Source organism: Bactrocera oleae, chromosome 3, assembly GCF_042242935.1.
Source record: "Bactrocera oleae isolate idBacOlea1 chromosome 3, idBacOlea1, whole genome shotgun sequence".
Taxonomy (NCBI): domain Eukaryota; kingdom Metazoa; phylum Arthropoda; class Insecta; order Diptera; family Tephritidae; genus Bactrocera; species Bactrocera oleae.
The window spans coordinates 25,663,847-25,691,527 of record NC_091537.1 but is presented as its reverse complement, the minus strand read 5'-3'; the positions used below and the strand labels follow the sequence as shown (position 1 = coordinate 25,691,527).

At 33.5% G+C, this 27,681-nt stretch overlaps 1 protein-coding gene and 1 long non-coding RNA gene across 3 annotated transcripts in view; one reads left to right on the top strand and one right to left on the bottom strand.

Moving 5' to 3' along the window:
* Positions 1–5,147: 5,147 nt before the first annotated feature.
* The window catches only part of CadN2 (Cadherin-N2), a 135,225-nt gene continuing 112,691 nt past the window's right edge, over positions 5,148–27,681 (top strand). For both annotated transcript variants that reach the window (XM_036374491.2, XM_036374480.2), the window contains exon 1: positions 5,148–5,587. In XM_036374491.2, coding sequence (XP_036230384.2) covers positions 5,533–5,587 — 55 coding nt within the window. In that variant the 5' untranslated portion in view covers positions 5,148–5,532. The remainder of the gene's footprint in view (positions 5,588–27,681) is intronic.
* Positions 10,667–27,681, bottom strand: part of LOC118683129 (uncharacterized) — a 45,852-nt gene continuing 28,837 nt past the window's right edge. The window contains exon 2 of the long non-coding RNA XR_011395582.1: positions 10,667–11,459. This is a non-coding gene — a long non-coding RNA (uncharacterized lncRNA). The remainder of the gene's footprint in view (positions 11,460–27,681) is intronic.

Below are 27,681 nucleotides of genomic sequence, written 5' to 3'. Positions count from 1 at the left end.
TTCGAGTTTATAGGGGCAGCCGCAAAGCTGAGAAAAACGATAAACTCATAAAATAATGTCAATAATCATAAAAAACAACGGCATTTTATTTTTATTGTAATTGCATCCGAAATCAGGTCGGAAATTGAGTGGTGTCCGATTGACACGCAATGTCGATCGCCCGCCATTGAATTATTCATTGCATTGAGCTGTTGTTGTCACATTAACAGAGGTGTGCATCGGACGAGTTCTACCACGAGCAATTAAACGAAGTCCGCCCAAATGAAATATGTATATATCAGCCCGATTAATCAATGTAATTGAAAAGTTAGTTTGGAATATACATACCTAATTAAATATATATAAATATTTTAAACATTACAATGATTTTCGGTTCTACATAATGGGAACTGAACAGTTCCCCCCTTGCTAAAAGCATCCATTGAACAATAGCTCCACTATATTTCAGACTTCGACGATTTTTGAAAAGTCCACACTCGCCCTGAACCACATGTCAGCCGAAGGCCTTAAATATTAGCGCAGTGTTTTCTTTTACGTTTACTTAAATATTAGTTAATTTTTAAAATTATTTGAAACTGAAAACAATTAACAAAAAGAAAGAACAATTTGTTGATAAGAAGATAAAAAAATTGTCGGGATAAAAATTTAAATTATTAAATAAAGTGTCCGGACATACTAATCGGAGCAAAAGTTCTTACCAAAAAGAGAACGAAACCCCACAAAAATATGATTATGGATTTCCAGCCATTCAGCGGTAGATCTGAATTATGATATTTAAGTGCATAGTGGGTGTTTTGGAGAAAAGCTCAAGCAATGAGACTGTTTAATGAATTTATTTACAATGTGAGAAGGAATGCACAAAGAACTCTGACTTACCTCGGTGATCGTATGGTAAAAGGCTGAAAAGCTTCAAGTCGCTCATACGCACCGGCGACCACACGACCAAGTAGAGCAATTGCATCTAACAAACTCATTTCTTTTTGCGGTTATAAGTGAGGTTTGTGCCTTTTTTGTGGCGCTATGTGACAATATAGTCAAAGCAGCGAACATAATGAGTACATAATTTTTACCGCCTGCAGGCCACACATTTGCTGTCATCCTAAGGCGGCTCTAATAGTTACTAGATAATATATAGTGCGGAGCATTATCATTTAATTCGTTTAGTAGAGCGTGAAAATGTGCGCATTGTTTGCGAAAGCGGGGAGTAGAAAACAATGAACGGCTGAAGGAAAAAATTGCAAAAAATTCTGAGAACAAACAAAAAGAAGAATTGAAAGAAGACATGTTAGAGGAGAAGTGAATAATTAAATGGAATACGGAAGTAGCATTGCATGTAGTAGCGCTGTCAATGAAGCTTTTACATACTCATAGTTAGTGTGTTTCAAAATATAACGCGATTGTAGTTGGAGTAAGACCAATTAGACGGCGGCATGAGAAGCGGTTGAAGATATTTGTCTTAATGGCTGTGGGAACAAAGAAGTTTGAAAAAAATGTCATTTTCAGTCTACCACAAAAACATTACTTTGAATAGAGTATATCAGTTAGATATGTCATATAAAAATAGATATGCCCGCTGGCTGGCTAGCCAAAGTCATTGTCTGCCAGTCAAGTAACCAACCAACCAAATGGAATGACAGCGGGAGAATTGATTGTCCTTCCAACTGCCTCAACGTTTGCCGAAATGGCGAAACGCTACGGAGAGTAGATAACGATACCGACCGTCCGCAAAATGCCTTTTGTTCACTAACAAATTTTTCGAATGCTAAAAAAGAAATTTGTAAAACTTTAAAGCACATTGCTGATACCTTCGCGAGCCTCGCTAAATCGCCAACGACAATGAACGATTATGCCGATGCTATCTATCCCGCCCGGGCTGTCTAACATTTGTGCTTACAAATTGCTGCAATTTTTATTTTTTAATCTTCATAATACTTTAAGTGCAGCAACTCAAGTGTGAAAATATGAAAGCTCTTAGAGCATTTGCATATAACTTAGACAATCACTTAAATACAGTAATGTAAGTGCATTGAAGTATTTGTATATCTGTTAAACACTGTACAAATATGTACAAACTTTTTGCTATAATTTTCTGTACTCGCCAGTTGTTGTAGTTGTTTGTGTTCACCATGGATACTACTAATTTAACTTCATCGCGGCGCTAATTGGCTTAGCAAAAGTTTAAATTCGTTGGAATACTTAGTAATTTGTTACTTGCAAGTGTTTTGCGCTACTGTAGAAGATCGCTTCGCTCCAGACGTCTACACAGTTTGCTGCTTGGTTGGCTGGTCGGCTGTGTCTGCTCGATTTGCCTGATTGCCACGATGAAAAAATTAAGCTTAAGGCAGATAAGGGTAGATGCGCCTATAGGGCTCTTTTGGACTTTTATTGGTTGTTAGGTATGTATGTAAACAGCATCGTCAATCACAACTTCATAATTATATGTAAATTCGAGTATTACCGATACCTTCAATTAGAGTATAATCTGTATAATATTATATATATATTTCAATCATAGCAAATAGAAAATTCAAACAATTCTTCTGGGTTAGAACTTGTTTGTTAAATTAAACTAGTAGAACGTGGCCGACGGTGTCCCATTTAATGTAACTAAGTGCTCAATCACAGAACTAAAAGTATTGCGATTATTTTTAGCACCCAAAGAACGTAAGGAACAAAACAGCATTAAACTGACTAAATTTTAAATAATTGTACTCCTAAATTAATTTTATCATATTATATATACTCTACTTTAGCGCCGGAAATGTGTAAAATGGTTCAAAGGTCAAAAAAGGTCAAAGGCACACATATACTACCTATAATGATTTTTGTTATTATAACAAACCTTATGACGGATATGTCGGTCAGTGTGTGAATTATCTTCACAAAATTGCATGAAAACATGTTTTCGATTAAATTTGAGTAATGTCAAACGTTAATGTAATCAGTTCAAATCTTTCCTTAGGCCCATATTCCCGATGTAGTGATTTGGGACTTTTTACGCCACTGTAAACCTTGTGTGATATGGAAAATTTTGTGATATGTATTTTAATGATATAAAATGAAGAATGTTTCTTAAAAACAATGTAGTTTAGTGCTGAAGTTGAATAAAATTGTCTAGACTTTGGTCTAAACCTCATATTTCTAATGTTCTGACGATCCTTGGGTACCCAATAAATTAAATTTTGCCTCTATGATTGAGTTTACATCTGATATATCGCATTTGAAGTTGATTTTAATATAAATATTTCGAACACGCAGTAAAATGTGGTAATGAAACTATGAGAGTGTACGGCCTAAAATGTACAAAGGTTAGTAAGATAACAAGTATGACTGTAATCCAATCATAATTTGTAGTATAGCGAATATTATTTATTTATTTTTTTTATATCAAATTTTCCAATACTTGGTAATATATTTTTGGCTTTGATGCTTGAAAATTTTGATTTTGAAATATTTGGTGACACTCGAACTTACTTGTTATATTTATTATTAAACTTCCAATTTGCTTCCACCTTGAAATCTGGATATATAGATAGGTAATTGAATTTACTTCTTTCCGAGATCAGATATCTAAGGGGTTTTCTGCACAAAAACTGAACTCAAGCCTTCAGGCTTTGACGAGACGAATTGTATTACTATTTTGAAGATACACCGAAGTTTTTTCGGAGCATTGTGTCGGCTTTTTTAAAGGCTACTTTAGATTTATTGTAATACAAATACAATATCTTTTGTTTAATTATCTATTTAGTTTCACAAGTGCTATATTTTTAAGTTTGTATAACTCTGATACTGATTAATGTTCTTAAAAATAATTCAAAATTTTCATCTGATAATGATAATTATTGTGTAAAAAAATGACCATGTAGTTTTAGAGTCCAGGAATAATACGAGTATATATAATTATAAGGTAACTCTGCCACTCAATGGAAATAATGACAATAGACAACAATGGTATTAGTAAGTGACAGTCCTAACTCTGTACTCCGTTACGTTGGTTTCTCCAAAAGCTTGAATTCGAACCATAACAAGAGCAGGCAACAAATGAGAATTACACAAAAACCTAGGTCTTTAAATTAAGGATCTGTGACAAAACATATGTCCAACGTTCGGAGAATTTAAATTTAAGTAAACTAAAGCAATTCGACCGCGCAGAAAACATTTCGGAATATCAGATGGTTAAACAAATAAGTATAAAAAGTATAAGTAACTTGTGTATAAATATCATGAATAATCTTTCGAGTATAATATCATAGGATGCTGTAAAGACAGTAACGTAACGGTTTATAGCATCAGTTATTAAGTATTCTACCATGAAGTTTTCTGAAGTCAAACTGGTGATCCAGGACGAGTTGTTTTAATTCCAACAGAGGCGAGTCTGCGAAAAAATATTCTGTCTAACATTTTCCAAACAGTTACCAGTAGTCTAATCGGTCGATATGAACTCACCAGATGCTCAAGTTTATCAGTCTTCGGAATTAAAAGTTACCTCAGTACATTTCCATTGAGATGGAAAGGAGCAGAGTTTGAGTACGATTGTTTGATGCTCATGCTGATTACGTTTTCTGGAAGCTAAACTCCTTAGGAGTGAAGGTGTTTTGGTGATGTGTGGTAAACTCATCGGCTTTTTCTGCATTAGTCGGCACCAAAGATCTCTGTTGTTGGTAATTGGTGGGCATCTAGACATCGGCATTTTCTTTTGTCTAGTCGCGTTCCAAAGATTGATTTCTGGATCTCCTCGTTTAGCAGTAACCAGATACGCCTCTAGAAACTTGTTCAATAGAATCTCCTTCAGCAACTGCTCTTTTGTGCAGTATTGTGTATACTTCCGCAGCATAATCAATGTCTGCCTCAGAGCAAATGGTGATGTAGGAGTTTATATCAGCGTTTATTTCTCCCCAAGAAACTGTTCAATTGTCGAAACCCCCGATATCGGACCATTATAGCATATAGTTGCCATACAAACGCAACGATCAAAATCAAGTCCTTGTTGACTTGAAATAAAATTTTAATATCTGAACTATAATAATTATATTATTTTATTAGCTTGGATATAGGATAGTAATTTAAAATAAACAAGTATTTATTCTATGAGTATATAATCGCTCTTACTTACCTAACTTTTTCTATTTTTTCAGGACTATTCTCAGATCATAAACAACGGCGAAAACTCTTGCGCTCTCGGGAGATGAATCATTTATGTAACAAAAACTGTATAAAATCAGAGTAAACAACTTAAGCCGCCATCAGAAGTAAAGTACGGCTTTTAACCGTGGAAATACTATCCTGGACGTCAGTAGGTAGGTTCAATCTATCGAGCCCAGCAACTAATCGAACAATGCCTATTCGAAGCAGCAATGCTACTGAACTTTACGCTACACTGTTCAAAACGGAACTTTGAGGAGAGCTGAGTGCTTTTCTGCGAGATCAAAATTAATAGAACGAAAGTTAGCTGCTGGCGTTTGACATAGCAGAGCATAGCAATTAGCTAAACCGCCCATTCGGCCATAAGGGCGGCATATGTTTACAAGTTGAATGGACTTTAGCGCCTTGCAACTTCAAATGCATATTTGGAAACTTCTATTGATAGGTAAGTGTTTAACCATTAGGAAAAATTTAAAATAACTTTTATTGAAATTTATATGTGAAGTTATCTTACCTTTTGATAAAATCTAAATATCCAAGTAATAAGAGTAATTCACTTCGGACGATTTAACTATTAAACTACCAGATTGATATTACATATTTCTCAACGACAAAACTTCTCGCGAGCTGGTGCAGGAACAAAGATGACATATTGACCAGCAATAAGAAGTAAAAGATGTAACAATGTTAAAAAGTATAAACAGCTTCTTAAAATATATGGCTTTTAACTAGCGTAATGAAATACGAGTATTACAAAAGTTTACTAATATATATTAGAATTTTAAGAGTTTTGCATTATCTTTCCTAAATCTGTTATACTCTTTCAACTAGATCAGTGGTTGGAAAACTTTTAAATGTCAATGAATTATATTGTGATAATATGTGCGTGTTGAGAGCTATTCAACTATCCTAATGGTACTAATTACTGGGATGGAGCGAAAAAAGTGTTTTTTGGCTTAGCCTGTGGGTAAAATTTGCAGCTTATAAAAAAAGAAAATTTTGGACAAAAAAAAAAATTTTTTTTAACATCTAGAGACTTTCAAGTAAATTTCGAGTTAAAATTTTATTTGGACAACAAATTTTGGATAAGTGTTCTAGAAGCTGTGGAGAGTCCTCTTTCTGCTCAATTAAAAGTTATCAACTTAAAAAAATTGTTTATGCTCATTATTGGAGTTATAAAAAAAAGTCTTAAACGACAACATGCTTTCTTTCAGCGTTAAAATAATTTTTTTTTTTTTTTAAATTTTAACTTGAAATTTACTTTAAAAGTGAGTGGACCGGGCCGCCTCTAGATATTAAAAAAGTTTTTATTTTCCAAAAATTTTCTGTTTTTATAATCTACAAAATAGCACCAATTTTTTAACAATTGATTTTTATGACAATTTTTGAAAACTCCCGTTCGAATTAATAACACAATTAGTTACAATATGATTTTCGAGTATTAAGTAGTGCTGATCTTCTAACTCCAGTTTTTTAATACAACAATTTTCTTGCTACTGCCCGGCTTATATAATATATATGTAGGTTAGTGTGTCAGGTATGTTAAAAAATTTATCAAGTACTCAATTGTTAATATAACTTTTCTATAATGTATGTCCGTATATATTTTAAAAGAACGAGAAGAGTTATATTAATACAATAATAAATGCATATTTAAGAGCTTAATATAATGGAAAAGTCCATTTTTCAAACCTTCTACAAAAATAATAGTAATTTTTATATTGAAATTGTATATTAGATCTCGTCTAAATTATTAATTGTTGCTGTTTCACACTCAACCCAGTTTAGGTACCTTATCGCGTCTGGCGAGTGTTATTCTAACCGCTGAAGCACCGAACCAGCAAGTATCAAATTTCATAAACATCCACAGGGTGGAGTAGGTGTCCATGGTGAGCGGAAGAGTAGCGTGGCAAATTAAGGTGAATTAGAGTAGAGTTAAGTGCAGTTGAAGCAAAATTTAACTCATCACCTAGTTTTGTTGTTGCAATGGTTGCAATAATGAAGCATTTTGAAAGTTCCCTAATTTTTGCAACTCGGAAAAAATTGGAGTAGGTATGCGAGAATTAAAATCTGCGAAGTACTTATTACGGTAAAGTGCTGAGAAAGCGGCTTTTCTACGCTACAAACTTGTTTTGCGTGCGTTGTGGTTTGGCGCTGTTACAAACATACACACACATTTGTATGTGGGCATTCATGTATGTGCAGCATCCTAATTTACACTGCTATGATTTGCAACAGTTTGCTAACTCCACCGCTTCCCTGTCGCTCTTTGCTTATAGGCAGTATCTGTGAGCGCAGGTGTTTGTTTATTTACTAGACTGGCAATAAAATTTTCGCTGCTAACATGATTCTCCTGAATTTGCGTTTGAGGTATTTATTTGAAAAGTAGAGAAGAAACCGTGCGAAAGCATGCTAAAGTTTGAAGCGCACTTTTATTTTTTATTTTTTTGTTTTACTTACCACTTTAAAATGCATTTGGTGCTGTACTTGTTTCATTACTGTCTTATTTTATTTGTTAATTTGCTGTAGAAATTTCAACCGATACTTAAATTGCTGCAATTTTCTTCTGAAACTGTGAAGCATACTTATAGGCGCTTAATTAGTAAACCATTGCATTTCAAGTGCATTCAGAGTTCTAGTCTCTTCAATTGCTTTGCTTCTTCAAAAACCCACCTCAATTTCTTGTTTTCTTTCAGCAGCAACTCGACTAGTTGGCTATTTGTTCGAAAAGGGCAGAGTGTAAATTAAACATATAGTTCATTACTTTTAATAAAATAGGAAAGAGGCCTTAAAAACTATTGATGGGCAGTATTGCCACCAGTGTTACTATTTTACTTCGCATAATTAATTTAATATTTGGTTAAAATGAAAGCAATGTTAGTATAAAGTGAAAAGTGACTCAATCAGAAAATTTTCGCCGGAGATTATACCGTTGCCTAAGGAAATAATCCGAGCTAAACTTTGTGAAGATATCTTGTCAAATAAAAATGGTTTCTGTACAAGGCCTTTATTTTGATCGGTCACTTTGTATGACAGCTATATGTTATAGCGGTAGCAAAGAAAGAGCAGCGTGTTGAGGTGACATCGACGTATTTAAAACGTCAAATCGATAACTCAAAAATAGAGGGACTAGTTTGAGTATATACAGAAAGACGGACGGACAGACAGACAGACATGCCTAAATCAACTCAGCTCGCCAAGCTGATCACGTATGTATATACTTTGTGGGGTCTCCGACGCTTCCTTTTGGGTGTTACAAACTTCGTAGCAGACTCTGTTCAGGGTAGAATAAGTTAAAACAGCTTTATTCGGTGAACCATCTTGGCTCTGCAGAATAGCGCTTAATATGTATATTTTTCAATTATTTTATTGCGTAATCATTGAAAATAGGAATCCACACTCGCAGAACGTTGTCTTATAATCCTGTTTTCAAATTCTTTTCAGATATTCGTTATTCGTTATGTAACTCTAAGTGTTTCATATCTCAGTTCCGGCAACATGGTTGGAGTCAGCTTCCTGTTGGAAGCTTCAACCCTACATAAACACCAATTTATCTGCAGATTATCTCAAATTATCTCTTGACTGATCTAGGTATAACGTACTTTATTATTTATGTTTCGATAAGAACAAACTCTCTTACTCCAGACCCCGACTTACAATCCACACCGGACTCTGTGCGTAACTGTAAGAGTTAAATTTTATTGCTGTTATTGTAAAACATATATATGGTATTTTGAAGGACGCTGTCGAGTATAGAGTTCTTGATCGGATAGATACCTTTCAGTTTCGCAACCAGGAAGTAAATTTTACGACAGTAGTAGTTCTTGATTTTTGCGTCATCACAGCTAAGCCAGTTAAACTGATTGTCGCAGTGACTAAAACCAGTGTGGTCATACAATAATATAATATTTTTTTCTCATTAACAAAACATAATTTTATTGGAAAAGGGTTAGAAAAAGTATGAAATTTTTTGTGTTTTTTTTTTTAACTTAAATTCCCTTGAGTAACCGAAAATATTCAATATTACAATTCAATTTTACAATTTTACAATATATTTAATATTCATTACGTAATTGTATGCCATCAAAGCCTTCTCAGTTTTTAGCTCTAGAATCGTTTAATAAATTAATAGAAATTTCGTCAGTAATAATCCATAATTTTTTAAGTTAATTAAAGCATTGAGAGCTTATCTAAAGTGAATATTTGCTGCTTATATCCAACATATTTAAGAACGGACAAGCATATCGAGAATCTTGAAATGAGCATTTAATTAATCAAATCACCAAAATTAGATATAACTTAAACTCAACCAATAAATTTATCATTATGTGGAAGGGCATAGTTAATAAATATAAATGTTAATATTTCCACATAAATTATTTAACTTAATTGACATTTTGCAATAGCACAAACTCGTTTCATACTCCAAATTACTTGGGTATGCATTTACTACGCGCTTAATTAATGAAATTAAAGTAGAAAGCTACTCACATGTAATGCAACACGTTTCCGGCAATTTACTTATTATTACCTATTAATATTGCAAGCAACGATAGCGTATTGCATACCAAACGGGCAAGATTAAATAAACATGTGTGAGCGAGGAAATAAATTTTAGTCGAAACTATAAATTTCAATAACCTTACTTATGCAAAAAGAAAATTAAATTAATATAAATGACCATATGGTTGTGCGTTATATGAAGTTTTTTTTTAACTAAACTCTCCATATTCCAAACCAACTGCACATGCTACACAACAGGATTTTACTTATATTTTCTGGAATTATACTGCTTATTTCCATTCATTAAAATCATCCAGTATGGCACTAATGAGACTGGTTGGGCTGGGAGGTGAACTAGTCCCATTAATTTTTGGTCGTTTGTGCAAATGGTTCCTCTTAAGTAGGCTATACTGATACGTTCGCGGTCCAGATTCTAAAAATTAGATTCCAATTTTTTAATCCAAGATGTTTGGATTAAAGATTAAAATTTTATTTTTTAATTCAAGATGTTTTGGATTAAAAATTTAACATTAATAAATAAAATTTTTTGATTTGAATGAACGCGAATAAATTTTAACTCTAAAACAAATATAATTTGTTTAATTCTTAATTGAAATTGTTTGAGTTAAAAAATGTTCTTTTTCATTTTTCAATCCTGTAGTTGGGATTAAACTTTTTTTATTTTTAATTTTGGTATGAGCGATTAAAACCTTTTTTATTTTTTAATACTGTGTTTGAGATTACAAAAAAAATTTTATGTTACTTCAATTATGTGTTTAATGCATTTTTTGTAATCCTGAAAGCCACGTATTCCGATTTAGAGTTGAATACTCAAATTCTGCATAATTTTTTTTTTGGTTGAAAACATTATCAAATGATTTATAAATAAACATAGCTGTAGCTTATAAAGTTAGCATACAAAATTAAATATTCTTATAAGGGTCCCGCATTCAAACTACTTTCAGGGTAACTAAAAATGAGGCAGCGTGAATTTTACCCCTACCACATGAACCCGTAAATGTGCAATTTCCAATTTCACTTTAATTTAACGTCCATTTACTCCAGATTACGTACACTGTAGGGTGTTAATAAAGTTATTTATCTGAAAAAACATTAGTATCACTTTGCTTATACATATGTATACTGGGTGTGTAAGATGTGTATACAACACTTTATATAGTTTGTGTCTTCTTCCGCTATCTATTTACGAATGTTATTCACTTACTCACACACATGTATACATATATGGTATTTCGACACTTCTACAAGCGAACTTGTGTAAAAGCGCGCTGCTTGAGTTAGTTTATCAGTCCGTTGCGTGCAGTGGAGGCTAGTGATTGATGACATCGATAAGTTGTTATAAATTGCAATGATTTCTCCTGCTCTTTGTGATCCAGTGAACTTGTAGCAGCTTGTCGGTAGCAGCGCCTGTTTTTGCGCACATTTTCAAATCGCCACACTCACTTTTCTCTAAACTATTACGCCCGCGCAACAGTCGTTCTATGAGCATGCCGAAAATTCCACGTGCTCACGTAGTCGCCCGCTACAGCCTTTTGTTTTGCTCTATGTGCCGTTTGGGGTCGACACGTCGTATGCGCAACGTACATTCAATACTAGAAATGTTTGCAACGTTTTATTTGATTTTATCTGTGACTCAGTAGAGAAGCTGCGTTGTTTTCTTTTGAAAATTGCCAAGCAATTAAAATAAAGGATGTTTTTAACGTTGTCTTTGCTCAGATCTATCCATAGAAGCACTTACAATTTTGGTTGAAGTTATGTTGTTTATTCGCGTTGACCGCAACTCCGCAACAAAGCTGAAATCAAGGAAATAAAAGTAAATGTTTGCAACATCAATTACAAGGGAATTCAATCTGGCATACATGCCATCTCCGCTTCCATTCACACACACACTTACCCTTCATCAGACTTAGCTGCAATCGTTAGCATTTCCTACTAGTTGCCGCTTGTGGTTCCACGCATTTTATTTGACTCACTCGGTCGACAAGTACACCACAGAGTTTTGGTTTCTCTCATGCATTATGCATGTGTGAGAATGCTCTGATATTCGTGCACACAATTTTCAAATACTTTTAAATTTCGCCATTGCCTTCCCCAATATGCTACCAGCTGCCGTATGCAACGACATAATGCCCAATGCAAAATATTTTTAGCCAGTTGTCATTGGTATATCTGTCCGCATACTCAAAGTTTTTTATTATGTGGATTGTATGAAAGTGTGTACCTGCGTGGTTTTTGGGCTCCGTAGGGTACGGAATAGTACAGAAATTGCTCCTAAATAAGTGCTTTAGCAATTTAGTCCCCTTACCTTAGGTAATAAAGAATTCAAGCAGAAAACCACAAAAATTAAGCTAAAACTAAAGATATTAGGTGATTTGCGAAATAGGTCGTGAACGGAATGAAGAAAAATGTGAACCGGCGTGTTGAAAATCAAAGACAATGCATTGAATTTAGAGCAGTTGACATTTTCTTCGAGCTTCATAATAATAATACATGAATTGTCATCAGTCTGGTTGTCTTTACGGCATATATATCGGGTACTCACATGCCTTAGTAAAAATCGAATTTTGAGTATTTCATTCGTATATATGTAGGCCTTTACTATTGTTTTAGGTTATCTCTCAATTCCATTAAAAATTCAGAGTTAGAATATTTGAATATTTTATGGTAAGAATAATATTTACGTTTCTAATTCAGTTGTGCTACTAAATATGTATGTGTTTAGAAAATATAAATATCTCACGATTAGTGTAAACCTCTCAAAACCAAGTTATATAAGAAGTAATAAGAATGCCAATGCTCGGGTCATTCCTCCACTTATTCGAAAAACTTATTAAACTACGGAAAGCTTTAAAAAAGTTCACGAACTTGAAAAAGGTTAGTGTACATATCTCATAAATTTCTAAACCTATGATAATTAAACTCATTTGGAGTATTTGTTTCGCCAATTAACACTAGAATGTAAATCCTAAATAAAAATAAATAAATTGGAACGTGCCTTCTCTAGCCATCAACAACGATTACAAGGATCGCCATCCCCCCGGTGGTCGTTATCACATGTATATTAGGCAATAAGTGAGTTCAGTTCCATACACACAATATAATTATTTTCAAACCTTTTGTGATTTTACTATATTTATACTATAAAATTATGAATATGTAGTATTTTATAATATTCGTATTTGGTTTCCCATAAAACCGAATATACATATATTTTTATGCAAAACTGTATTCTCATATTTTAGTTTATTATAGCAATTTAAAGTTTATATTATGGCATTTTAAATTCTAGTTTTGTTTCACTCAAATTATGGTTAAAATATTTGTTAAAAATATAAACGACGTTATTTATTTTTAAAATATAATTATTTACGTTAAGATGACTTAATAAAGCATGCCGCGTGTTATTTTAAAAGTTCAACCCTGTACAACAATAATGCTGTTACAAAAAAAGATACTTCCATAAAAAATTTCCCTTTTTTTCATCCTTTAATTTCAGAAAAATTAAAGTTATGTGGAAGAGCCATAATTTTAGATTTATGAATTTGTAGAAAAGCTTTTATGGGTTTACAGAGTTTTATATAGCATAAAATATCAAAGCTAATTATTTAAATACTTAGACTGGAAACCAGATATTAGAAGCTGCAGCTGTTTGAGCTTACGGAAAATTATGATGTGCTGTTGTTTACCAACGGTTATATTTTATAGCTTAATTAGCTTTTATTTCTATCAATATCTGCTTTTACTTTACAAATATAAAAAGCTTGCTAACTTACAGTCCACAAGATAGAGAGATTTACTCAAGAAAATTAAGTTAACTCGTCTTAAAGCTCTAAAGCGACAACTTTTATGGCAAAGCTTTGAGAGACACAAGAGTTCAAATAAGTTCGCTCACGCAGTGAAAGTATATACTTTAAGAGAAACAAAAGCTCGCCGGGATGATATGTTCAAGTAAAATTAAGTAAATTCTTATTAAAGCTCTAAAGCGCCAGCTTTTAGGCAAACGAGTTCAAGGAAGTTAGCTCATACAGTTGAAGTATATGTTTTAAATATAATTTAAGAGAAACAAAAGCTGGCCGGAATGATAAAAGAAAAATACAAAACGATTTACTTATTATGATACGTATTTCAAGATTAATATTTTCAACGGTTGAATTTCAAGAGTTTTCTAAAATGTATGTGGCAAGCCTTGAGCTTCTAACTACAAAGATATTTAATTTTCCCTTTGTCACGTTGATTTATTATTTTTACTGTTAGTAGTGTCATTAGATAAGTATGGTTAAATTCTTCTATTTTATAATTACTTTTTACTTAGCCCTTTAAGAGATGAAAACCGAATGTTAACCATTGAATTTCTTCCAAGGGGTATCACCAAAGTTTTATCTTTAACTTAAGCTTCGATAGAGGCTATTCTATGAAGCAGCTTGATGGAGAGTCTCTTAATGAGATCCGCAAAATGTACTCTCCAAATCAGAGTTGCTCGCGCCGTAGCTCACTTGGCTCGCAACAACATCACTTACAATAAACACAGCGTTTTTTGTAAACAATATGCGAAATGATCACAGCAAGCAAGCTAGAACCGTCTGGTTCGCGGTGTCTTATTCAAAACCAGCAACACAAAAATCTATCCTTGGATCGCATACGTTTAGCAATGGACTTGTTGTTGTACTGGTCATTGCAATGTTGTTCATTAGGAACATAGTTTTGAGTCGAAGTATTTTTTGTCATTCTGAGAACTAAGTTGTTGTAATTATACGAAGTTTGTAACACCTAAAAGGAAACGTCGAAAACTCTATAAAATATATACATAAATGATCAGCGTGATGATCTGAGTTGATTTAAACATGTCCGTCTGTCCGCCTGTCTGTATATACGCGAACTAGTCCCTCAGTTTTTAAACTATCGATCTGAAATTTTGATTCTGTCCTTTACTCACTAAGAATCTGCTCATTTGTCGGAACGGCCAATATGGGACCACTATAACACACAAACTGAACAATCGGAATCAAGTGCTTGTATGAAAAGATTTTCGATTTGACGTAATATCTTCATAAAATTAGGCATATTTAGGCATATTTGTGAAGGGTTTTATGCAGGGTTGCACCGAAGCTAATGTTAATTGTTATCGTGTGGCTGCCGTGTTGTCATGTGGTTAGCTCTATATGTTATTCGCAAACTGTTGTATTTGTGCTGATAGAACAACTGTACATGTGGGTGGCCTAGTATTATTTTCGCTAACAATTTTTTTTAAATATCAAATTCTCCTATTGCGTCACGTATACAAGGATAACTTTTTTTTCAGGTTAACACTGGTTTTTGAAAATATAGTTTACTCTGTTGTTACAGAATCTCCACTTAAAAAACTTGCTCAAAATACACAACAGTTTCGTTATGTCATATGTATATTTAAAACATAAATAAATAATGTGAGATTTTCTAGGGGCGTACGCATACATATTTATTTTTAATATTCATTGGACTCTTTAGTGTTTTATTCTTCAGTTGAATATTAAAAATTCTGTACAAATATTGCCATATATCTGAGTTCGTTATCATCTAAAAAGCTGTAAAAAATCTACATAGACTCTTTTGTAGAAGCTGAGCGAAAAATATGCATTGTAATAAATCTAAAAATATTTGCGTGTTTTCATAATTTTGCATAAAAAATACAAACATGAACATGAACGCAACAAAAGCAGAAATAAAAGGACAGTAAATGGACTCACATATACATACAGAAATAAATGTAATAAAATGCGACAAAATTTGTGCCAACAAATTTCAGTAGCTCAGTCAAAGGAGGTGGCCAAATGGAGATCACACACATAATACCACACAAGTATCCACTAACTATCCTGTACACACTTACACTGTGCATACGTGCATGTAAAAATTAGTAGGAAACTACGCGCATAGCAGCGAACAAATGTGGCGTTCATGCAAATTCGGTTAGACCAACACTCAAGTTTATTGCTGTATATATGAAGAGTACAAAGGGTGTGCACTTATGTGTATGTGCTTGTGACTGGGTATGAAATGTGGCGCTTAGATCTACAACGACTCTAACAAATTACGACAAAAAGCGTAGCAAATCGAGCCACAAATGCCAACAAAAGTAATAACCACGACTACTGTAAATACTAATATGAAAACACTCGCATTTGTAATAACCGCTAACGTTGGTGTCACTGACAGCGCCCCAAATGGTGGTGGTGGTAGGGGCTGCGGGTTGGGGTGTGGGCATACAAGAATTTTATGATTGTTGCTTCATTTGCAAAGCGATTCTAAAGCTGCTGCATCTAAAACGAGAAATCTAATAGATGAGCGCGATAAAATGTAAACATACTTTGGGGCGCTTAACCACATATTGCGGCACCATGTCGAAATAAGGCTTCCAGATTGCTTTGAATTAATATTTATAAGTATATACGAATATATGTAGCTTTAAATGAAACACGGAAATATGCAAATTTTATGGCGATATTTTTTACATCAACTATAGCGCGTCGAAATATTAATCAGCGTAGTTATGATCTGAATTTCTGCTGACACTGCCAAAGGAATCCGTTCACACTTGCAGAATTCCTGCTGTTATTACTTGCTCAGTTTCGTTGCCTTCACTACAGTAGTACACTGGTGGTGGTAGATCACCCGCTTTATGTCGAAACATGGCGAAATAGCAATTTACTTCAAGGGATATCATTGAATTTGTGAATTTTTCAACTCTAATGCAAGGGAGAAACAAATTATGTTATTTTATATAAGTAATGAAATTCTTTGCTGCTACTACATGCTTGCTTTTGGTATTTTTTGATTGCTTGTAAGGCTGTGAGTCCAATTTAAAAGTGAAACTATTTTGTGTACCACTCTGTTGCAAGAATTTCTCTTAAGGTTAGTCAAACAAAATTTTTATATTAAAGTAGTACAGCTTCTTAATATAAAAATTAAATTACAAAGGTTTCAAACAAATTTTTCTATATTTATTCCGACAAATGAATTAGTTATTAAAATGTACTTCAAGACAACAACTAAACTTGGAAATTTCGTTAGGAATTAAGTTCTATGAAGCGATTAGGTCCGCGTTTTGAGTGCGCTCAAAAAAGTACAAACTTTGATCATTTATTCCAAGAACAAAAAATTGGAAAATCACTTTTAACATTTTGAACAAAAAACCTCTATAGGCGCCGGTCATTTTAGGAACTCAAAATAATTCAAACAAAATAAAATGCGACTACTTAATCTAAAAGTGTTAAATCGATGCACAAAAGATGTTGATGTCCTCTGCTATCTCTCTGATATCAATACTACGATTTTCAAGCAAATGGATGAATTCGCGACTTTCACTTTTTAACCACTCAAATACTTGTGTTCATGATAAAGTCTACTCCCCAAATCACTTGTTAAACATTTTCAATAATTCCGTAGCCGCAATTCACTTGTAAACACACTTCAAACTAAATTCGTTGTTACTTTTTTTAAAGGTAAAAATTACCAGACAAACTTTTCGCAATTATCTCGTTACAGTCTTGAGAAGTTCCGCTACAATTGTCCGTAATACTTTTGAAAGAACTTGACTAACAGACCAACTTCACAATAGTTGTAGACCATTGCCAGGTCTGGATATCTTTCAAGTGTATAAAAACTGCGCTTTGAATTGAGCGCCATAGAATTCGTTTTAATTATCCAAATTAATATATTGCCTTACGTATTTATGAAAAAATTACTTTAAAAAAAATTAAAGGGTTCTAATTTATATAGTCGTATTTCATCTTACCATATACGTTTCATTTTGGGAGACTAAAAAATATATTGCAAAACCTTTACTCTCAGAACCATCATCTTTATTAAAATTCTTATCTCTGTCATATGTTCAAAATTTTATGTATAAAATAAATTATTGCAAATGGTAATTGCACAAACACCACAAATTAACCAAATTTTAAAAAATATTAATTTCTTTAAAATTTCATAATATTTTAATTTTCCCAACTTAAAATAATATTTTTAAACATTTAATGTGACACCTTACATTTCACGTACATTGTTTACTTTTCAAATTTTGAAACAATTTCAATTACCTTCTGTCCATCATTTATCAAGAATATACGAATAAATACATTAAAGGAAGTTTGTTCAACTAAAAATTTTTACAATGCCATTCACAACTTAATTTGTGCGAACTCAAGCGTTACACACATCCGCACGTAATTTAATTAGCTCCATAGACACCTTTGCGGCACGCAAACAATTAATCTTATCTCACACCCTTGAGGTGTTTGAATGTGCGAAGCGAACATGCTTGTGTGTGTATGCTACAAGGGCACATTTCAAGTGACGCGTGCTTACTTGTGTTTCTTAGGTATTTGCAATTTATCTTTATGCCCTTAATCGACGAGCCAGGTAGTTTATAAATTCGTTGGAGGTCAAAAATTGCAATTGTAGTACTTTGCCTTTGTGCTTATTGCTCAATTGAGAGTTTTGGTGTATATTATTACTTATATAACTACCATATATAAAGTAAGCTAATTGGGTAGGCGGTTGATTTGCGCCTTATTATTTGCGCATTTCAGTTGAACTTTGAACGCAGGTGTTGCATCGGTATAATTGAAATTAATACCATAATCTTGTGGTACAAAGTTCTTCATGTTAAATATTGGTTGGAAATGTTTTGTAATCACATTTGTTGCGTTTCAAAGGGAAAATATTGCAAAGATATGCTTTATTTAATATTTAAGCCACTCTTCGCTACTCTGCCTTCATTTACTTATATAAGTTTGTATTAAGATATAAAGAATTCACGGATTGAATCGCAGGACCTATATTTGCCATTAAAGACACCCACGACTATTGTTTGTTTTTTGTTTTAGAGTCAAACGGAAAGCACGCTAGTGGAGATACTATATATGTACATAAGATAAATGTAAATTTACAACAGTCATTCAGTTTGAATTTCGGCCTCAGTAGTATATCTGATAATATTTGTATATATTATTTGTTACAATATACCGTCACACTCCCTTTTCAAAAGTTATTAAACCAAAGATGTTTTTCCAACTGTGAGCGCTAATGTCAAAATTACGTTTTGTTGCTTACATGATCGCTTAGTCGTAGCATCTCTTTATAGGCATGTCACAGGTCCAATACCGCTTATATTATATTTTATACGCACCTACCAAAAATTCTAAGCAATACCTGCATCACGTTTCATTACTCTGTATTCGAAATTAAAGATATAAATAAACTTTTGGAAAAAAAGTTTCTCATCACCCTAATCTATATCGCTACCATATAACATATATGTATGCCAATTATTATACTCTAAACACGATATATTAAGTTTGTCACGAAGTTAATAACCCCCGTCGGAGACCCTATAAAATATATATATAAATGATTAGTCGGTTTAGCCAAGTCCGTCTGTCTGTCGATCTGAAATTTTTCACACGTCCCTGCCCAAGAAACTGCTCATATGTCGAAACCACCGATATCGAACCACTATAGCATATAGCTGCCATACAAACTGCACGATCAAAGTCAAGTTTTTGTAAGGAATTTTTTACATTTGTGAAGGATATATATTATATCGGAGCGATCGAAATCGATTTTTTTCTTGTTTTTAGGTGTTAAAAATAATTGTTAAAATAACAAAAGTATACTAATCTACGCAATATATTACGAAAGCATTCAAAGACTGGGTATAATGTATTTGTCAGTGGACGGATTTTACATATATGCGTACTTGTATATATAGTTTATAGATACGTAGATACTAAAAAATATTATCTTCCCGAAATGTCAAGTATCAAATCAAATCAGTATACTTTCAGCTTCTCTGACACTACAACCAAACTAATTTTGCTATGTGAGAGAGCATATTATTAACCCTCTTCAAATTTTATATAAAAAACTTTATAAAATATTGATATTATTTGGCTTTTGATTGGCACTTTAGCAAATGTTTGATTGCAAAGGTGTATTTACAGGCAATTTAACCCCAATTATAAAACTCTCAAAGTATCAGGCTGACATGCTTAACGTTTAGTTATCTTTTAAATTTTGCCCACCTCATTTTATGAAGAGATTAATCAAGTGTCAAACACGTGTGTCATATCACTTAAAAGTTAAACGTAGATATCTTATTTGACAGCTACACAATTGGCTATTTGAGCTGTGTCAGTTACATGTGCTATTTGTAGTTTGCACATTCACACATATCGCTCATCATGAGCTTATTTTAAGGACACTAACTACTTACTGATAGCCCATCTCTTATTTAAATTAGAGGGGATATGAAATGACTGTTAATGTTAGTTTTTGGGCTTTTGCTTTATAAAACTGTGTGCGTGAATATGTTTGAATTTACAATATTAGAACGAGTTAATTGTCATATAAGCTATTTTCTATATATATTTCAGTATACTAGAACACCTGATTAATGCCCGATTGTATTATGTCAGTTGTTTGTTTTAACAACTTAAAAGTTGGACGTAGAGCCACAACAATTTTAACAGGAGCAGAAAATTTGGTTCGAGGAATATTATCGCTGCGAAAAGCGTAAGACATATTGAGAGGAAAATATTAAAAAACCAGAAAAAACCTTAACTTTGGGCGGACAGACGAACAAACGGACAGACGGACGGACAGACAGACGGGCATGGCTAAATCAACTCAGCTCGTCACGGTGATTATTTATATGTACACTTTATATGGTCTCCGACGTTTCCTTCTGGGTGTTACGAACTTCGTGGTAAAATTAATATACAGGGTATAAAAATTGATGCTACGCACACTATATCTCTTTTATTGAATATAAAAAACAAATCGAATGTCATTTGATTGTAGAATGTTTATACTGTTACTACTAGAGTAGCTCAAGAATGATTCAGATTGAGATATTACCATATTGTTAACAATACGGAGGAGAAAACGACCTTATGTCGTCGAAGTCAATCAATGTACGACAAGCTACCTGACGCGCTAATCTAAGTGGATAGCCATAAAATGGAAAGAGTTCCGGCAGATTAATCAACAGCAGCGAGCACAGGAAAATTAAATCCATTCCGCAGACGCAAAGCTCCAGTGAATCCAGAACAAGGAGCATTCTCTTACGATCGAGAAATGGAAACAGAATTTGCACAGAAAATTGTTGCATAGAATATAATAGTTTTGTTTACCTAACGGTTTTTTGTTTCACGTAAAACAAATCGAGATAGATATGGAGTTATACAAGTATATATAAATGTTCAGGGGCTATCTCAACCAAACTTGTTGAGAAGAAGTCTTTTTTACAATTCTTTAAACACTGTGAAAATGGAATAAATCAGATAATAACCACGTCCGCTTCCCAAATAAAGGTTATGTAAAAACTTACTAAAAGTGCGAAAACTTACTGAATAAAAGAGCGGGTATAAGAATTGGACAATGGGGATGGCACTGCCCACTTTTAGGTGAAATCCCATACATTAGTAACTACATATCCAATTTCAACCAAATTTGATGTGAGAATTGGTTTGCAACCACGTCTACTTCTCATATAACAAATGTTTTAATTTCATCTGATTCTTTCACTTAAGAGTATACAAAACAAATACCAAAAAATACTCAAGGTATTTAATCTAACAAAAATTGTTAAAATCGGACTATAACTTTTCAAGGACCCAGACATCAAATATGTGAACACCAGTTCATATGGCTGATTTTTGACCGAACATATCGGTCAGTCTATGAGTTCCCTTGTGTCAAAAATAGGTAAAATCGATCAATACTTCTCTTAGCTCTCATATACCTAATATAAATAATTTCGAACTTATGGTTGACTTTATACCACATCTAGCGGTCAATATGTAAGAAATCTTAATGAAATTTCAAAAGGACCTCTATTTAATAATATGTAGTGTATCTTCCTGCCTGTGATTGTAAATAATGGATGCAATACTTTCTACTATTAATTAAAATATATATGAAAATCAGGTGTATCACTATACCTTGAGTATCGGTTACCTACCCCCCCTTAGACCTTCCTTAATTATTATTATTTTTCAATCCGGTAATGAGGTTAAAATTACCATTATTCATTTTTAATCCGATTGTTTGAAATGAAAAATTGGGATCAGAAATTTGTAAATTAGTTTTAATTAAGAGTTTCAGGATTAAAAAATAAAAATAAAAAAACTGAATTTAAATGTTAACTTATTTTTGCCTATTTAATGCATTATTTCAATTATTTGGCATCGTTAGGCAAACTTGTCATATTTGTAAATAAAATACTTATTTACTCTCCTTGAAGTATCGTTGCATGGCTTAAAGTGCTACTTTTTAGGTTGAAGCTTGGGTAAATTGGACAAAATATTTTCAGACAAAATGAAGCAGTATTAAACTCTATATCGTTTAAACTCTATATCGAGACTGCCCGCCAATGCTTTAATAAGGGCTAAAAGATTACTGGGTCTCCATATTTATTGACAAGTTCAAGGTACAATTCCTGCTATAATCATTGCTTTACCTCCCGAGGGGCTTTAAAAAGTAATAAGTAAAAGAGCTCAAACTTTTCAGTGAGCCTTGAAACCAGCTACTTATTTTACTTTGAACTCAAAAAGAAAAAAATAAAAACAGCAGTTCAGAAGACATAATTCTGCAGAATCAAATCAAATAGTGTGAAATCAAGAACTTTGCCCTTTCTATTATTGAAACTAATGTAGTTATTAGAATTGAAGGGTGTGCCTTTACATCATAATTTGAAACAAATCACGCGAAAATGCCAGTAACGACCCTCGGTATGAGTGAGTACATAGTTAACCCACTCACTTACTGGTACGCAATGTATCAGATTCTAGTTTACCCAATCCTAGCGCCTCCAATGCGCAATATTTCAGTCACCATATGCACATGTATGTATGTACTTATTTGTATACACATTATATAATATATTTGTACTCTAAGGATTCGTGAGTTTCCCTGAATCCATATCAACAGTGCATCCACTCTCTACTCTCCACTCTCTCTCCCAGCGTACCAGTTTCAATATGCTAAATGGCGTGAGTTGATTTTTAATACTCTCAACGCTAGCTACAGTAACAACAGCAACAACAACATCGTTAGCAGTGGCAATGGCAGTACAGCGCACTTAGTTTACCCTTGATATGGCCAAGGTAAACTTTTTACGTTTTTACTTTTTTTCTGTTGTGCATTTTGTATTTTTACTTTTGCTCGCATTTTTTCGATTTTTCAATTCAACCTTAACACCTTTTCAGCGCAAGCGGTTTCAAAACTTTTTCATTAGACCCTTTACCCCCTTCTTTGCAAACAACACATAAATTTGCTCGCATATAGATGGAGGAAAAAGTATGTAAATTTATGACTAAAATAAAATACGCTCATCTGCATTGCATGTACATTAGTATGGGTCAAACAAAATTAATTATTATTTTTTGCTTCGTACTCTGAAAAATTGGTGAATAGACACCTCTAAGAAAGGTTCTCGGAGTAAGCTTTGAATTGTAACGGGAACGTCCAACGCTTATCGGTTTTCTGTTTTTTCTTTTTATCAGATAGATAAATTAATATTTTTTTTTTTGACCCACCCTATTGTACATACATATATAAATATTTACGCCCCCACTTTCTATAGATAAGCTCATCAGTGTGGATATGAGCACCCCAAACACTGTTGCTGCTGATGACTGGTTGCTTCTGTACAAAGTCGGTTCTGTAATTTTCCCTGTCATTTCTTCTTTCTGATATTTCGTTTTTTTATTTGTAACCATGTGTTGTTTTCGTTTTTTTACAAACGTTAATTGCGCTTCATACAGTTGAGTGCAACTTTAATCCCGAATGTGCCATATTTACGCAAACGATTAAACCGAAACGACGGTGAGGAGCAAACACGCGCCGGTATTTGTTAAGCGCTTGGGCTGGATGAGCATGCGGTGATTGGATCAACAAAACCATTCGCTTGATTTTAGACATTTTTCATGCGGCAGATTAAAAATGGCGTAAAATACTTTGCAACAACGATTTTTTGATTTTTCAATGTTACACAAACCGACAATGGCGCGGTGCCCTTATGGACGTATTTAATCCTTCCACCGCAATACTAAAAAAAACTCAGCTTAAATAATAATAATAAATGTTGTAGAAGTATGTGATTGAATGTATGATTATTAAATGTAAATAACCAGAAAAGTTTAGAAGTATGTACGAGGATAGCTACTTGCAACAAACGAGGAAAAGTTAATTTAGGATTCAATCAGCATTTGTTTTATCAGAATTTGTAGAATCAAAGGTGCGATGATAATTTAAAATTTTGACAACATTCTGAATTATGACATGTTCCATATGAATGTATTCATCTCAATGCATAACTTATATTCATGGATCTACTTAACTTTTTTACTAGAAATTCTGGTACATATGTATATCTTAAAAATGTTTATTATAATTGAGCTACGCAGTACAATACACCATATGCATCATATTTGTGCAAAAGGCAAGTGCATACCATACAAGTATTACTACCAAATATTACATAATTTCGGTTAATACGGTTTAGTTTCTAACAGAAACTAAATTAAAGTCTGGACCAATTTCACTAACATTTTACGCCAATTTATATCGTGTGTGTGTTCGCTTAGTTTTATTAAAACCTCTCACCGATTCTTCAATATTATGGATACCAAGCTACCACAGGAAGATCCCCATATTCGGTATGATTTTATTGAAGGTGAGAAAGGCCTTAAGCTGAAAGCACTATTTATTCTAAGTTTTATTCTATGTGTTCAAAGATAAATTTGATTTAATATTATATTTAGTACGCAGTAGGCCTGGTTTTACATCCGATTTTGACCTCATTCGAACTTTGGTTCAAGTTAGTTGAGCAGCTGCTGATATATCAAATTGTACAATAAAAGGGATGACGAAACGTCAATTGTCCATTTTTTATATCACAGACCTAATGGCGTTTTTCTTTAGAGTATCATCATAATTTTCGTAGCTGTGGACATGACTTTTGTATGGGAAACGGGTATGCATATTATCCGATTGGACCAATTTCTTCACATTATCAAGAAATTGCAAATAAACTTTCACTAAACTTGGCTTATGCTGTTTTAACATGAAAAATATGCGCATTAAACCTGTTTTGATAAATTTGCTATAGAAGCTACTTCCTTCCTTTGATAATTTTTACCAAATTTAGGTTTGTGATTTTCGACTTAGTTATATTACCTTCTATATGTTCGATTAACAGTATTTTGTTGGTGTCGGAACAGTCCGATTTTACTGTATTGTTAACGACTTCAACCTCATCAGTGTGCCAAGAAAAATCTCGAATTTTACTAAAATTAAAATTAGATTAGTTGTAGAAACATAATTTTGATATAGTGTGACTCCGTAGTTCGATGAGCTTTAAATGTTACAAACAACCGTTATGTGAACAAAACTTTTATATCTATTAACGATCGAATAGCCAGAAAAAGGCTGAAGCATGCTTTCAACAGAAGCTATTATATTATATAACGATTCTGAACTGTATGACGAATTAACCAGTAATATGACTTGAAAGCCTCGTAGATTTAAAATAAAACGATTATGTATTTTACTTATTGGAAACAGCATTACTAATGCGCGAACTTGCTTTTATGAAAGAGCAAATATTTAAAGGTTAACGATAAAAGCAGCAAGAGTATAGTACACCAAATGCTGCCACACTCCAATTAATTTACTGCACAAATACGAAAACAAAGCCAAAGCAAAACAACAAATGTGAAACCGTGTGAGTCTCACTTTATTTGCTGCATTCCAAAGAGTAATGGTGTTCCTGCCCCTGCAAATGGCCTTTCACTCCTTGGCATCAGTGATGGAATAATGTCTGCTCGATGCTCAAATAGGATTTGTATGGAGTGCGGTGCTGCTCACACCACACGCACACATACACCTACTTGGATAAATGAGTTCTTGCATGTGTGTGTATGGTCAAATGTATTTGAATATTTTGCATTTCTTTCAAATACAAAACGTATATTTCCTAATTTTTGCAGAAATGTTTTTGGTCTATCATATATACCTACATAAGTAAATATATATAAACACCATGTGCGTATGTTTGGGAATCTATGTGTGTATTAGAGCGGGCTTTTTAATAGCTTTTAATGCAAATGCATGTATTTTCCCTCCTTATTCGGATCAGCTGCACTTCTGACAGTTACTTCTTTGGCTTTCACCCAGCAACCCGCGCCAATGCGCAAAAGTTTTTATCCGTATGTGTATGTATGTACGCATTGCTTTGTGTTCGATTTACGCTCCAAATACGTTTTGCCTGCTACTTTCTCAAGCAAAAGATGGTCCTTTCCTTTTCCTTCTAGAGCACTTATAAATGCATACAAATGTATTTGTTTGTAAACAACTTGTGTGTGTATGTATTTCGTTCAGCCTTTTAAGTTGTGGCAGCTGCATTGAAAGGATTGAAGTTCAACCAACAGTTAAACCTACTGACACACATTTGCATATCGCCCCCCTGCCCCCATTGCCCCGCATTGTTTCATACATCTTGATGTAACGTTAACTGAGCGTGAGTGTATGTGTGGCATGTGTGTGCGTGAGTGCGTATGACAGCATTCATCACTTGTTTTGTTGTTTTCTGTGCGCTTTTCAAGTGTGTCCATTGTGTTCACGCATGTATTAGTGTTTGTTCATACACACTTTTACTTTTTGCAATTTGCATTGTGTTGCAGTGTCCGCCCTTAGCTTTGTTGACATGCCGCAAAACCACAAAATAACAGCAGTGACAAAGAGGCCACCGCAAGTAGTCGTAGCAGGGAGTGTAGCAGTTCGAAAAAAATGCTCAAAATTAATGTCACCTCATAAATTTGCTTTTTAATGCCGTAGAATTGTGGCATCAAAGCCGCTCCAGTTGGTCCGCTTTAGCTACTCAGTTGCTGTTGTTGATTTTATGTTTTAGCTCTGCTCCAAAACAAATGTTACCTCTCACGTTGTTGTTGTTTATTTCGCATGCTTATTTATTTTTTTGCTGACTTATTGGTTTTGCTGGACTTCCATTTGTTGTTATTGTATCCTTTGGTTTGCGTCAAGCATTTTTGTATGGATTTTCATTTGCTCTTCTTCCTTTCGCCATGTTGCCCAGTACTGTTGTCGATTTCGTGCAATGCCTACAATGTCCAAAAGCTATTACATTTATCATTGTCTTTTCAGAGCATATTTTAACGCTTCGCTAGACAGTAGTTGAAAGTAGATATTGCGTTAAACACGGACACTTATTTTCATTAAAATAACTCCTATATTGAACGATATATACGAAATAAAGTAAGCAGGGAGTAAAAATATCTGTGTATAGATATGTAAATTTAGAGGGCTTAGGAAAGTAATAATAGAATTAGTATATTTTTATGTTTATATAATTTTGTATGATAAGTTTATATAAAGAACTGTGCAATTTTTTAACCACCAGCTCAACAAAACATACCTTTTTGAGTAATTTAAAATCTGGTCTGCCCAATCTATCTATCTATAATAAGAATCCCAATTGCGAAGCAGAGCAATGCTGGTCCGCCACACATTTCCTATATATTTTAACTTTATATAGGTATTTAAATTCACACACTAAATCATTCATAATGGCTATATATATACATATATGATACATATTCACAACAGGTGACAGTGTAAAGACTGTCTGCATTCGCACTTCCATCACGTGAATAAATAAATTTAAAGCACATTCAGGTGAATACATACATATATACATAATTATGTACACACTGGGAGCTTGGGTGAGGTGTTCGCGCAAACAAGCTCGCTATTTCGCGGTAGTAAATGGCAAACGGCAAGTGGCCTCAGCGTTACTCTATTTGGCTTTTGCATGAACAATACACCGTGATATGCGACTGCTGCCATATGACCCAACATCCGTGAACGACGGCCTCCTAAGGCCAACGAATTGACTTTCAACTGTACACGTTTACTAATAAAGTGCGCTGCGCTACTATTATATTTAGAAAAAAATAT